This window comes from Cucumis melo, chromosome 8 (genome assembly GCF_025177605.1).
Source record: "Cucumis melo cultivar AY chromosome 8, USDA_Cmelo_AY_1.0, whole genome shotgun sequence".
Classification (NCBI taxonomy): domain Eukaryota; kingdom Viridiplantae; phylum Streptophyta; class Magnoliopsida; order Cucurbitales; family Cucurbitaceae; genus Cucumis; species Cucumis melo.
This window is the reverse complement of record NC_066864.1, coordinates 28343381-28358211: the sequence shown is the minus strand read 5'-3', so window position 1 is coordinate 28358211 and position 14831 is coordinate 28343381. Positions and strand designations below refer to the sequence as shown.

General features: G+C 33.5%; 1 protein-coding gene and 1 long non-coding RNA gene across 2 annotated transcripts; both read left to right on the top strand.

Moving 5' to 3' along the window:
* Nucleotides 1-822: 822 nt before the first annotated feature.
* LOC103502888 (uncharacterized) lies at nt 823-2679 on the top strand. The gene is made up of 2 exons (XM_051088219.1): nt 823-1238; nt 2354-2679. The coding sequence occupies exons 1-2, from the start codon at nt 940-942 to the stop codon at nt 2460-2462; spliced, it is 408 nt and encodes a 135-aa protein (XP_050944176.1). The 5' UTR covers nt 823-939; the 3' UTR covers nt 2463-2679.
* A 1547-nt stretch (nt 2680-4226) lies between these two features.
* LOC127150449 (uncharacterized) lies at nt 4227-13044 on the top strand. Its single transcript, XR_007822765.1, has 4 exons — nt 4227-4405; nt 5740-5821; nt 12342-12443; nt 12853-13044. It is a non-coding gene; the product is annotated as an uncharacterized LOC127150449 (long non-coding RNA).
* The last annotated feature ends 1787 nt before the right edge of the window (nt 13045-14831 follow it).

The window sequence follows — 14831 nt, the reverse complement described above, 5'->3', positions numbered from 1 at the left end:
GAGTCCCTAAGCTCAGAAACATTATGACCAATACAAAACAAAGAAACCATTGAACGACCACCTTTTACCCCAAAATAAAAACACTGAGTCCAGGGCATGGTCGTTCGTAGTTTTTGGGACGAACACCAGAAGATCTTGAACTTAGCCCATTTTCTTTGCTGGAAGTGCATTTTTAGTGGTTTTTTACACCAAACAAATGTTCGCCACTTTTTGGAAGCATTGGCGATCATTTTGATTGTTTTAGGTTGCACTTTAGTTCTCCCACCAATGAGCTCGCTTCTCGACCAATACTTTGGAAAAATGTCACTACTAGAAAAAGAGTCTTTCTTGACAGTTGTATTTTTAATTACTTGACGGTTTTTGAAAAAAAAAACGTCAAGAAAGGGGTGATTTAAAAGAAAAACTGTCAAGAATTTTTATGAAAAGATGGGGGTAGTCAATTCTTAGCTTTCTTGACGTTTTTAAAACGTCAAGGAAAAATGCATATTACTTAACGTTTTAAAAACGTCAAGAATTATCTATGAAATTTTTAACATTTTTAAAAGTCAATAATTTTTATAAATTTGACATTCTTGACATTTTTTAAACGTCAAATGATATGTACTTATCCTTGACATTTTAAAAACGTCAAGTAATATCGATACGTTTTAAAACGTCAAGAATTTTTTTTTTGAAAAGGCGGAGGGGAGTCACTTCTCAAATTTCTTGATGTTTTAAACATCAAGCAAGATACTTTTCCTAAATAATTTTAAAAAATAAAATATTAATTTTTTCTTTAATTAAAAAAATAAGAAAAAGCCCTAAATTTCTAAATCTCTTCGTTATGTGCACGCCTAAGTCTCTACGTCTTCCTTGTTACGTTTGTCGCCGTAAACCTCTCGCCCTAAATCTTTGTCATCGTTTTTGTGTACGTTTCCGCTGTCGCCATAAATCTCTCGCATGAAAACTCAGTCGTCTCCTTCCGAGATTCGTCTTCTCCGTTCACGAAAACTCGATCCACTGTCGTTGCCATCGGTTCACACCCAATTGTTTTCGTGGCGAGAGAACAAAGATGGAGACGGCGTAAACAGCGGCTGCGAAAGGATTGAGTTGCGAAGCCATGGATTGCTTGTCAGAAAGGCTTTCATGGCAGGAAGATCTTTACTTTCCTCATGCTTTTCAATCCACTGCCTTGAATCCGTCTCAGCTCAAGGCCATTCTGCTCGACCTTCTTTCTCGCAATGTCGCCGTATTTCTTGGTTTTTCTCTCTCGCTATAACTCGGGATATTTTTTTGCAATTTCTGGCATAGATTTCTATTGTATGTTGATTATTTCATCTACTTGTCGTAATAATCTTTAATGGTTTATACAGCCACACCTCTTCGTTTTAGGTTGGGGGGGGGGGGGGGGGGGTGGGATTCTTCTTGCCATTGCTCTAACACATTATGGACTGCATTTTCCTCTGTTCCTATATGTTTCAAGGTTGCCTCCCTTTCTTTCATCTTCTCCTTTTCTTTTCTTATTTTTGTATTAACTGATTGTTCCAGCGATCATGGTTTTCATTTTCAACCATTTTCTTATATTTTCTTTTTAGTCGTTTTAAAGTCTCACACCCACACCACCATAGTTACACTTTATGCTTTTTTCTCCATTTATTTTCACCCCCTTTTGCTTGAAGTTCATACTAGATGTGGATGGAGAACGGCAAGTTGGAATTTCTCTTTTTCTTTTTCCCTATTAGCTCTTACATAAGTCGACCGTTGCATTTAGGTTTTATTCTTTCTGTTCAGATTTAAGTAAGTTCTCGTAAAGTCAAATCTTCTATCTTTTAGCACGAATAGGACACTGGATTTGCTTGAAAATTTTACTTACTCAACATTACATTTGTACAGATTTTTGTTTAAAATTTTTATGCTGCCCCTTGGAAGTTAAGTTCTTGACTCGATCTCCTTTTCTAATCAGTTTTCTGCATAATGCTATGGATGAATGCATACTTTGCAAGCTGGCCTAAGTTTTCGAAAAACACATGAGTTTTTACTTCTTAGTAGTGAAAGTCAACAAATGGGTTATTATTTCTTGCAGTCAATGGAAGGATAATCTTGGTTTTTTTACTTCTGGGAACCATTGGCATGAAACCCTTCTTCTTGTTACTTTAAACTCAAAAGTTGGCTTGTTTTATACTTTTTTAGCTGACGTTCTACTATGTAAATTGTTAATTTATTGTGCAATTGTACGAAGATGGAAGGATTTGACTTAGCTTTTTTTTACTTTAAACATTTTTGGTATTACATATTACTGCTGATATTACAGTAATATGTATTTTAAACGTCAACTAGATTAGAGAAATATAATCATACAATTCAATATTTGCAGCAAAGAATTTGTTTGGCCTCCAATGCCACCATCATTCAAAGAAGATACTTCTGATAGCTCTCTTAAAGATACTCACCTTGTTCCATTCACAGAACTTTCTGGAAGATGAAATGGAAGCTATGTTTTTGTTTGTTTTTTCCATGAAATGGTGTAATGTATTTTTGATTTATTTGTAGATTGTAGAAGGATCTCATTAATGTTTGTTTATGGTAGATAGTGTTTAGATTTAATAGGTTATGTTTATGTATTGGAGAAATGCTTATTTCTCTTGAATGTTTTTGGAACGTAGACAGTGTTTAGATTTAATGGATTGGTTTTTTTTTTTTTTTTTTGGTGTAGTAATTATTGAAACTCTCGCCCTCTTGTCCAAATGATCATGAATTGTAACATCATGTTGCTTCTTGTCACATGGGATGTGATTCTCAACTGATTTGTGGAAACCAGAGCTCTCAAAGTTGTTTTAGAAGTAATATTTTGTGAAAATTTTGACGGTTGCAAATTTTCTTTATCACCAACAAGAAATTACTAACGGTGGATTTGCATTTGAAGATAGGGATAGCTCTCTTAATCTTAAAATTAGCCAACTTATTCCGATCACGAAGCTTATAGAAGATGATAAAGGTAATGAATTGTATTTATATTATTTTCAAGTCTTCACTTGATTGGCCACCTATTGAATTTACTTTGGAATAAGCATTGGGTTACGTTAATACACTTTCTTCTTCTCCTCTATTGGGTAATGGAGATTATGTTGCTGAGCAAATTTTAGATTTAGGTGTTGGAATTTATGTGCTAAAACTCGTACTTTGTTATTTGATTCAATAAAATTTATTATTGAATGTTATAATCTTATAATCAATAAATTAAGGTTCTGAGACTATTTTACTATGTTTGTCAATACACTTAACTTTATGTAAAGACATAAACATAAATTAAGTTCGAGTTAATAGTCCAAATAGTCTATAGTGTATCGATAAGGTTGGACACCTTATTCTGGAAAAACACTATGGATGCGGCATGCTTCGTAGTTAGTACAAACGATGGAATTCTGAATCGTTCATGTAGACACATAGGAGTGGGGGCGTCCTATGTAAATGGTTTGTATAAAATTGGAATCCTGAAATAGTCACTTTTAGTTATAACACCATAAACTATAAACTAACTAATTAATGTATGATAACCTAAGTAACTTGATCTTAATCATGAGCTAACTATGAACTTCTGTTCATTCGGTAGTATCCTTAGATCTGCATAGGTGAGGGCAGCTCATCATTGTTGGCCTAATAAGCCTCCCATTTCAGGGATAAGACCGAGTGGATAGCTAGGGACATAGGGTGCAAGATGGAATTCACTCCTACCTACTTCTGCGATAGTAGATAGGTTGTTCCCTTAAGGACTAAATCTAAGTCTTAAATTAGGGGCCCTATCTTCACATTGCCCGAGAAGGACTCAGGTTTATAGGTTGAACCTTAAACCAATTGTTCAATAATGGATTAGTGGGTCTTAAGGAGCAAGATGTGATCTCGGGGGTAAAACGATATTTTGACCCAACCAAGATTACAAACAACCTGTGAATGATCAACTTACTCATCATGGTTATATAAGGTGGACAGAAATATATCTATAGTGAGGGGAGTACAACTAAGAGTTTTTAGTGGAATGACTCTTTAGTTAACGAATAGTGGAAATGTGACAGCTTATAATGAATTTGAAGCCACTAATTCCATTAAATAGTAAATTGATTAATTAGGTGTTGAGATTATATGAAATAAATTGCATGCATTTTGCATTTGATTTTTCTATATAAACCTCTCATTTCAGAATGAGAAGATGGTGATGATTCTCATAAAATTATCTAAACGATACACCTACCTCAATCCTTCTCTCTGAAAAGATTTACTTCACAAAAATGAGTCTCACAACTCGGTTCTTGGTCCTGAGATTAGTAGGTCAACATAGTGGTTGTCCTATGCTCGTGATCTACAGACAGAGAAGTTTTTTGGAAAGAAGAAGAAGTTTTTTAGAACGAAGAAGAAGTTGAGAACTACAAAGGTAAGCTCGTCGTTTACTTTTTATATTCTTCGTTTAAGTCTATCGTTTAGTAGTTGCATGTTAATTTCTAAATCGTTTAGATGCATATAGAGTAAAGCATGATCCTTTTCTTCTGCTGCATGCTCTTTGTTGTTTTTCCCATCATGTGGTATCAGAACATGCCTAGTTTTACTCATATGCATATGGTGGGTTCTTACATTTTATATGATAAATTGCTATGGTTGAACTAAAATGGATTAGTTTTGGATTTGGCTCTAAATTAAGTTGTTTATTTGCATTAATTATTGTAATTAGTCCTGTTGGTGGCTTAATTAATTTTTTGCAAAGAGTCTGTAATTTGTTGGAGTCATTAGAGTTGAATTTAGGTTGTAATTGCTTCATTCGGGAAGAAGAAGTGTTGTTTTGAAGCTGAGACCCGAGAAGGAGTTGTTTCAGACCTATCGTTCACCCTCTAATCAATCGCGTATGGTACGCGCATCGCTTGTGCCAGTGAACGTCGCTCTTACCAGCTAAACGATCGCGTATGGTACGCGTATCATTTGAATATGACCCCATCGTTTACTTGTTAAACGATCGCGTATGGTACGCGTATCGTTTGCATAAGAATTGATCGTTTACCCGCTAAGCCAGTCCATTTTAGGGTGTTTTAATTAATTTTGCATGTGATGTCTGTTTTAATTATTACTGAAATTGTATATGCATATTGTATGACATATAGTTTTAAAATCCCACCATAGGTTAACATGTTCATGCATATTTAGTTTGCATGTTGAGTAATTAATATAGAAATTAATTAATATGGTTAATTAGTTGTTAAATTTTAAATTAATATGATTAATTTAAAGATTATTTGAATTAATTTTATTAAATATGATTTAATGAAATTAATCAATTATTGATTTATTTAAAAGTTAAATAAATTAAAATACCATATTAATTATTTGTTGTTTTCCTAGATGAATGTTATAGGTTTATCTAAGAGTTTTATAATTGTTATAAAATAAATTAGATTTTAAAATCTATAATAAAGATAAGATGCATGCTCACCTAGGTTAATACCATATCTTTCAAAATTAGGTTTAGGTCGATATCTTGTAAACTAGGTTACAAGAGGCACACCTGATCTCTCTCTTGTAAAACTACAATATGATTAATGCATGCTCATAAGTGTTGAAAAATTATCCAACTAATTACATGCAATGTAATTAGTTCTTTTCCAAACTGAAGATGATGGTTTCTTTTTTTTTTTTTTTTTTTGCTAATTTTTCTCAAAAACTTCAATCCATATCTCTCTCTAAATTATCATTCGACGGGTACCACAACCCGGTTCTTAGTCCGAAGTATAGTGGGTGAACTCTAGTGGTGGTTCTGGATGTGTGATCGTGAGAAGATTTGGAGCATCAGGGAGCTTCAAAGGTAAAGAATTTTTTTTAACCTTAATCATTGTAATTAGGGTTGTCTTAAGCATGTTAATTACTAAAGTGGTTAGTTGCATATAGAGTAATTTTTCGATCATGTTTCCGCTGCGTTTTTATGCTTTCTAGCACAATTCATTTATGGTATGAATTCAAAGAATCTATGAGAAAGCGGTTTGTTCCAAATCATTTTCAAAAAGACATGGCACAAAAGCTTCAAGCTTTGAGGTAGGGCAATAAGTCGGCGACAGACTACTACAAAGAGATAGACACTTTGATAGATAAACTTGATCTTGATAAGGAAATAGAGATTCTCATGACACGGTTTTTGAATGGCCTCAACAAGGAGATTGCTGACAAGGTTGATTTACAGTCATATTATGATATTGAGGAGATGTTGCATCTTGCCATCAAAGTGGAATAACAATTGAGTACCAAAGGAACAAGATACAATTCTTCTAAACCTTCTTCTTCCTTCAACTCATCATGGAAAAATGAGAACAAAAGTGAATATAGAAGTAGAGATAAGTTTATAAGTGGAACTTTTAAGGAAAAAGGTAAGACTTCTATGAAAGGAAAGCCCAAATTCGGTGCCACATGAGACTAGGCCATAGAAATTAGTTTTGTATTTGGTTTTGCCAATGTATTGGTATTTTTTTAGGTTCCAATTAAAATTGAGTTAAGGTCTCTGTAATTCTTCCGTTGTGCAAAGGGCTTTCTTCCCTTCAGACTGGACTGATGCTAAAGAACAAGCATCAGTTGGGAATGCTAGAGCTCTCAGTGCTATATTTAATGGTGTTGATTTGAATGTGTTCAAACTTCTAAATTCTTGTAGTTCAGCCAAAGAAGCCTGGAAAATATTGGAAGTCGCTTATGAAAGCACTACAAAAGTTAAAATATCCAGACTACAGTTGGTAACATCAAAGTTTGAAGCCTTGAAAATGTCAGAAGATGAGTCTGTATTAGATTACAAGAGAGAGTTCTGAAAATAGCAAATGAATTGTAACTGCTTGGGAAAAAATTCCTGAATCTAAGATCGTGCGTAAACTGCTACGTTCGCTACCAGGAAAATTTGACATAAAGGTCACAAATGTGGAGAAAGCTCATGATATAACTAAATTAAAACTAAATGAGTTGTTTAGGTCTCTGCTTACATTCGTGATAGCCATATCTCACAGAGAGAATAAGAAAGGCAAGAGCACTGCTTTTAAGTCAATATATGAAGAAAAGACAATAGTAAATCAGTCTGAAAATGAAGCAAATATGAACGAATCTATAGCTCTTCTGACGAAACAGTTTTCTAAGGTTGTCAAGAAATTCAAAATTTTGAATACTACGAGATCCAACGCTAGAAATCTAACTAATTATAGAAGAAGAGATGGTGAAAGCAATACCAAAAGGTTTAATGAAATCTCAAATAGGAGGGATGGTGACTATGGATGAAAAAAGGATGGTGAAGGAAGAATTTTCAGATCTAGAGAATGTGGAGGAGTTGGTCATTATCAGGATGAATGTCCCACGTTCTTGAGAAAACAAAAGAAATATTTTCGTGCTACTTTGTCAAATGAGGACATTGATGATAGTAAGAAAGATGATAACGGCATAAATGCTTTCATAGTAAGTATTACAAAAACTAATTCTAGAGATGAAAGTGAAATTTTTGATGAAAATAGTGATAATGAGTTATCTCTTAAGGAGTCGAAAGTTTTGTGGAAAGAAGATTCTGAAGCCTGAGCTATACAGAAAGAAAAAATTTGAGATCTTATGGAAGAAAATGAACGATTACTGTTCATCATATCTGCATTGAAGCTAAAATTTAGGGAAGTTCATAATGAATATGACCAGACAATGAAGTTAGTAAAAATACTAAATCGGGGTCTGAGAATTTATATCTAATTTTGAGTTTAGGACAGACTAGTTCCCACAAATATGGTCTTGGTTTTGATTCATCAGTAAAAAACACTAATCCAACAACTGAGATAAATTTTTTCCTGCTTCAGTAAATGTCAAATCTGATGTACGTAGGTGGGTTCGTCATTACTGTGGCTAAAGAGGTCATATTAGGTCATTTTGCTATATGTTACAGAGAGACAGACTTTATCAATGGAAGGTAAATTATTATGTTCAGAAGCCTAAATTTAACTCTCTCAATCAAAATGGAAGAAGAAGTTGTATGGTTTGGAGGATAAAGCAGTCAGAAAAATGTAATAGAATTTTCAACAATTCAAGCCTCAACTGATGCGTGGTATTTTGATAGTGGATGTTCTAGGCACATGTCTGGAAAAAGATCTTTCTTTTCTAATTTAAAGGAATGTGCTTCTAGACATGTTACTTTTAGAGATGGTGTGAAAGGAAGAATCATAGCAAAAGGCAATATTACAAATAACAACCTACCACATCTAAATGATGTTAGATATGTTGAAGAACTAAAAGCAAATCTAATCAGTGTTAGTCAACTATTTGATCAAGGTTACAACGTAAATTTCAGTAAAGATAGTTGTGTAGTGGCTGATGAAAATAATCGAGTTCTTATGCATGGCTGTAGACAGGTTGACAACTGCTACAATTGGATATCCAACAATTTCAATGTTTGTCATTCAATCAGAGAAGATCAAACTTGGTGATGGCACAGAAAACTGGGACATACCAGCTTAAGAAGCATTGATAAAGTTGTAAAAAATGAGGTTGTCATAGGAATCTCAAACATTGACTCAAAAAGAAAATTCTTTTGTGGTGATTGTCAAGTTGAGAAGTAAATCAAAGCTTCCCATAAAAGTATGAAGGAGTGCTGCACAAACAGAGTCTTAGAATTGGTACACATGGATCTTATGGGTTCGATGCAAATTGAAAGTCTTGGAGAGAAAAAGTATGTGTTGTAATTATAGATGATCTTTCTCGATTCACGTGGGTAAGGTCTTTAAAAGGAAAATCTGATACTACAAAAGTATACATCAGTTTATGTTTAAGTTTGCAGCGTGAAAAAAGGAAGAAGATTGTTAGAATCATGAGTGATCATGGAAAGAAATTTGAGAATGAAGATCTGAATAATTTATGTGAAATGGAAGAAATACATCATGAATATTCAGCTTCTTTAACTCCCCAACAGAATGGAGTAGTAGAAAGGAAAAATATAACCTTACAAGAAATGGCTCGAGTTATGATTCATGCCAAAGCTTTGCCGTTGCATTTTTTTGCTGAAGCTGTTAATACAGCATGTCATATTCACAATAGAATTACGATTCAATTTGGAACAACTGTCACGTTATATGAGTTATGGAAGGGTAGAAAACCTAATGTCAAATATTTCTATGTTTTTTGGAGTACTTGTTATATTCTAGCTAATAGAGAGTATAACAGAAAGTGGGATGCTAAATCAGAACATGGACTTTTTCTTGGATATTCACAGAATAGCAGAGCTTACAGAGTCTTTAATAATAGAACTGGAATGGTTATGGAGACGATTAATGTGGTTGTGAATGATTTTGAGCATACATATAAACGTACTGATGATGATGAATTAGCACCTAAGGTGACTATGGTACCCAAAACTACTATTGATGACATTCCTAAAGTCGATACAAGTATAAATAGTCTTGAAGAAAACTCAAAATCAATTCCGAAGGAGGTAACAGTTGAAGAGACTGAACCTATTCCTTCTTCACACGTTGGAAAGAATCATCCATCAAGCTCTATAATTAGAGATCCCTCAACAAGAGTTACTATCAGAAAGAAGGACAAGGTCGATTATACAAAAATGATTGTTGATTTGTGCTATACTTCATCCATTGAATCTACATCTATGAATGAAGCTCTTAAAGATGAATATTAGATACATGCAATGCAAGAAGAATTACTCCAGTTTAAGCATAACAATGTGTGGACCCTGGTTCCTAAACCTGATGGATCAAATATTATAGGCACCAAATGGATCTTTAAAAATAAGACTGATGAAGCAGGACATGTAACAAGAAACAAGGCACGATTGGTGGCTCAGGGTTATGCACAGGTAGAAGGAGTTGATTTTAATGAAACATTTGCACCTGTTGCCAAACTTGAAGCTATACGCCTCTTACTCAGCATATCATGCATTCGCAAATTTAAATTATATCAGATGGATGTCAAGAGTGCCTTTTTGAATGGATACTTGAATGAAGAAGTTTATGTTGCCCAGCATGTGTATAAGCTTAATAAAGCTCTATATGGGCTGAAGCAAGCACCAAGAGCTTGGTACGAATGACTAACTGTTTATCTTGGTCATAAGGGTTACTCTAAGGGAGGGGCTAACAAAACATTATTTGTAAATAGATCTGACAATGATCTAATCGTGGCACAAATTTATGTAGATGATATTATATTTGGAGGATTTCCTACAGAACTTGTTGAAAGTTTCATTAAAATCATGCAATCAGAATTTGAGATGAGTATGGTTGGTGAATTATCATGTTTTTTGGGCCTTCAGATCAAGCAAAGAATATAGGGCATCTTTATTACTCAGGAGAAATATGCCAAGAACATAGTAAGAAAATTTGGTCTTGAAAAATCCCAACAAAAGAGGACTTCAGTTGCGACACATGTCAAAATTACCAAAGATACTAATGGTACAACTGTAGATCACAAGTTATACAGAAGCATGATCGGGAGTATGCATTTAACAGTCAGCAAGCATGATATTGCTTATGCTGTTGGAATATGCACTCGATTTCAATCTGATCCTCGTGTTTCACATTTAGCTGCAGTCAAAAGAATAATCAAATATTTCCATGGAACAAGCGATTTTGGAATTCTATATTCTTATGATACAAATTTCATTCTTTTTGGATATTGTGATGCAGATTGGACTGGATGTTCAGATGACACAGGAAAAGCAATTCTAGGGGATGTTTCTTTCTAGGAAACAATCTAATCTCATGGTTTAGTAAAAAATAGAATTGTGTACCACTTTCTACAACTGAGGTTGAATACATTGCGGCAAGGAGTGCATGTACTCAACTTATATGGATGAAGCATATGTTGCAGAAGTATGACATTTTGCAGAATATTATAACTCTATATTGTGATAATATGAGTGCAATTGAAATCTCCAAAAATCCGGTTCAGCACAGCCGAACAAAGCATATTGATATCAAGCATCATTTTATCAGTGAGCTTATTGAAGATAAAATTATCACTTTAGAACATGTTCATTCAAACTTACAATTAGCAGATATATTCGCTAAGCCGCTAGACGCAAATTTATTTGAGCATTTACGTGCGGGTTTAGAAGTATGTCAAATTTAATTTTATTCATTTATTATTGTCTAAAAATGTGGAGAAAATATATCACAATCAGAGTAAATAGGCATGTCAGCGTCGTAATAGGCATTAATAGAGGTTATTAAAGCTTTTGAACGGGAAGTATTTGATATTTTAAGCCTCCTGATTTTCAGAATTGTTCAATCATCTTAAAAAATTCAGGATTTTATTTTGAAGTCATGACTGTTGCTATTCTTCCTTCAGAGGTAACAATGGCGAACACCCGAAAAGGTAACTATCAGGCACAATCATCCAATGTTGTTAATGAAGCTCCGACATCTCAGTCTAACATGCACGGTGTACGGATTGTTGGAATTATTGTTCTAAAACTCGTAATTTATAAATTTTTTTTAATCTTAATCATTGTAATTAAGGTACTCTTAAGCATGTTAATTACTAAAGTGTTTAGTTGCATATAAAGTAATTTATTCAATTCTGTTTCCACTGCGTTTGTATGCTTTCCTTCATCAGAAATATATCTATAGTGAGGGGAGTGCAACTACGAGATTTTAGTGGAATGACTCAATAGTTAACGAATGTTGATTAGTTTGGTCTAAAAATGTTTAACCAGTTAATCTCGGATCGTTAGATCCCATGATCTATAGGTCCATTAGATTAGTTAACGAATGTTGATTAGTTTGGTCTAAAAATATTTAACCAGTTAATCTCGGATCGTTAGATCCCATGATCTATAGGTCCATTAGATTCCTCTGCTAGCTCATACAGAATTAACTTACAACAACATGTTGGAATAACTCGAATTGTTCGAATTAGGTAAAGAGAGAGAAATCGACGAATATATGTGATATAATTGTCAGTTATAGGACTTTATATTCAAATGTGATTTAAATTTCAAGAAAATGAATGCGGATTCATGCTCGGGAGGTCGAAATTAGTCAAAATGGACAAAATAGTAAAAAGTCAAAATGTTGACTTTTGACTTGAAAAAGTCAAAGTTTGACTTTGACTAAAATGGTCAAATGACCATTTTGCCCTTGACTAAAATTAATGGTAGTATCCAAAAATCCAACTAAATGGAATGGTGAGTAATTCCACTAAATGTTAGTGGAATACAAAGTGTTGAGAAATTATCCAACTAATTACATGTAATTTTGCATGTAATTAGGTTATAAATAGTTCTTCTTTTTCAAGCTGAAGAAGTATTGTTTTTGGCTAATTTTTATCAAAATTTCATTCCATATATCTCTCAAAATTCCTTCATTCGACAGGTACCACAACCCGGTTCTTAGTCCAAGTATAACAGGTGATTTCTAGTGGTAGTTTCGGGTGTGTGATCATGAGAAGATTTGGAGCATCAGGAAGCTTCAAAGGTAAAGAATTTCTTTTAACCTTAATCATTGTAATTAGGGTAGTCTTAAGCATGTTAATTACTAAAGTGTTTAGTTGCATATAGAGTAATTTATTCGATTCTGTTTCCACTGCGTTTGTATGCTTTCCTTCACCTGGTATCAGAGCATGCTTATTTTACTCATATGCATATGGTGGGTATTTCAATTTATTTGATAAATTGTTGTGGTTTGAACTAAAATGGATATATTATTATTTTGGCTTTAAGTTAGGTTTGAATTTGTAATTATTATTATATTCAAAGTTTTTTTTGGAGTCATTAGAGTTGAAATTAGGTTGTAATTTCTTCAATCGGGAGAGAAAAACTATTTTTACTGGAGAAAATTAAAGACAGACCAAAAACTGAACCCCCTAAACGGTCGTGTTCTCCAGGCTAAACGATCGTGTTCATCCGACCTAAACGATCGAATTTGTCCGGCCTGCTCTAAACAATCGTGTTTGCCCGGTCTGCCCTCAACGATCGTGTACTTGTTTAACCCGGTTGGAATTGTTCGGAAGCGGTTTATGTACTCCATCAAATTATTATTGTAATAATTTAGTTTTTTAGCTTAACTTAGGAGCCAAAACAAGTCCATTTTAAGATGTTTTGATGAATTATGCATTTAATGTATGTTTTAATTAATGTTTAATTGTATGTGCATATAGTATGACATATAGTTTTAAAATCCCACCATAGGTTAGCATTGAAAGTTTCTTATAATGGTTATAATGTATAGTATGCATGTTAATTAATTAATATGATTAATTATTTTTTTATTAATTAAGTTAATTTTGATTAAATATGATTTAATTAAATTAATTAATTAATTAATAATTTATTTATTTATTTTAATTAAATATGATTTAATTAAAAGGTAAATAAATTCAAAATCCATATTAAATTAATTTTGTTTATATAATATATGTTGTTAAATGATTGTTATAGGTTTGTCTAAGTTCTTTTTATTTATAAGTGTTATAAAACAAATTAGACGTTTAAAATCTATAACAAAGATAAGATGCATGTTCACCTAGGTTAAACATATCTTCCAAAATTCTTAAAATTAGGTCGATATCTTGTAAAACTGGTTACAAGAGGCTCACCTGATTCGATCTTGTCAACAAGTCAGATAAGATGACTAAGGTTGGAGGTTCTTAAGTTGACGGTTTACGGAACACCTCCTACTTGGAGATTGTAATCAGTTCTTGAGCCTAGTTAACCTAGGTTTATGAGCATGCATAAGAGGTGTAAAAGTGGTTTATCACCTAGACATCATAGGTTAAAATCCAGTATAAAAGTTATGCTTAGATGTTTTTAACTAGACTTAGGATTTATTTACGTTAGCCTAAATATAATCCTAAAGTTTCAAATACCCTTAAAATCATTGTAGAACACTTCAGCTAGAGAAAAGTAATGTACTTTTTAGCTCTGGCGTCCCTAAGAGTTCACACCGTGAGATCCATGCAGGGCTTTGTGCCGTAAAGAGCGGACTTCCTTCGAAGAGTGTTTGCATGGATCAAGATCAAGGTGAATAGAGGAAGTAGTTCATAGTAAGTGGGTGAGGGATATGTAACAACACATCCCACGGTCTCTTCAATTAGGTTGCACCGTGAGATTGCTGTAATACACCTGCTTGTCTGTCCTGGAGCGATGTTCCCTTCGGAGGGTTGTATTATAGGATTCAGAACACTGCAAACCCCATATATGGATAGGGTCTCTTAGATCAGTTTTCAAATTGTCTTTCCACTTTCAAAAGCATAATGATTCTTATCTTTGAGATCTCAAAATGGAAGGTTACACTTACAAGAATTACTAAGTTGTTAGTATATTCTCAACTGAACTAGCGGTAACTAAGTACTAAAACGAATATGAGATATTCAGGAGTTAGCATTTGGTCAAGATTGTCTTGGTTCAAAGGAAGAATAATCAACTACCCTTCGGTAGAAGTTATTCTTGATTATTCTGAACCTTTGAAATACCGTCGCAAAAACATAATAATGAAAGGGTACATTATTAATATTTGCAAAATTAGATTGTTTTTAAAAGAATTATAGTTTTTTTTTCTAAAAGGAATATGTTTTTTTTTCAGCATGAATAGCTCAATAGTTCAATTGTTAGCTCAAAAAACTTAATGGTGATAATTATGCAGCATGGAAATCAAATCTAAACACGATACTAGTAGTCGATGATTTGAGATTTGTCTTAACATAGGAATGTCCTCAAACCCCTACCTCTAATGCTAACCAAACTAGTCAGGAAGCATATGATCGATGGGTAAAGGCTAATGAAAAAGCCTGTGTCTATATTCTTGCCAGCATGACAGATGTTCTAGCAAAGAAACATGAATCCTTAGCTACGGCTAAAGAAATTA

Bases quoted from the DNA above. Each gene is read 5' to 3' on its own strand.
- LOC103502888 (XM_051088219.1), top strand. From the start codon at position 940: ATGAAAACTCAGTCGTCTCCTTCCGAGATTCGTCTTCTCCGTTCACGA. The intron at 1,239-2,353 runs GTTTTTCTCTCT...CAATATTTGCAG, and splicing joins CAATGTCGCCGTATTTCTTG to CAAAGAATTTGTTTGGCCTC.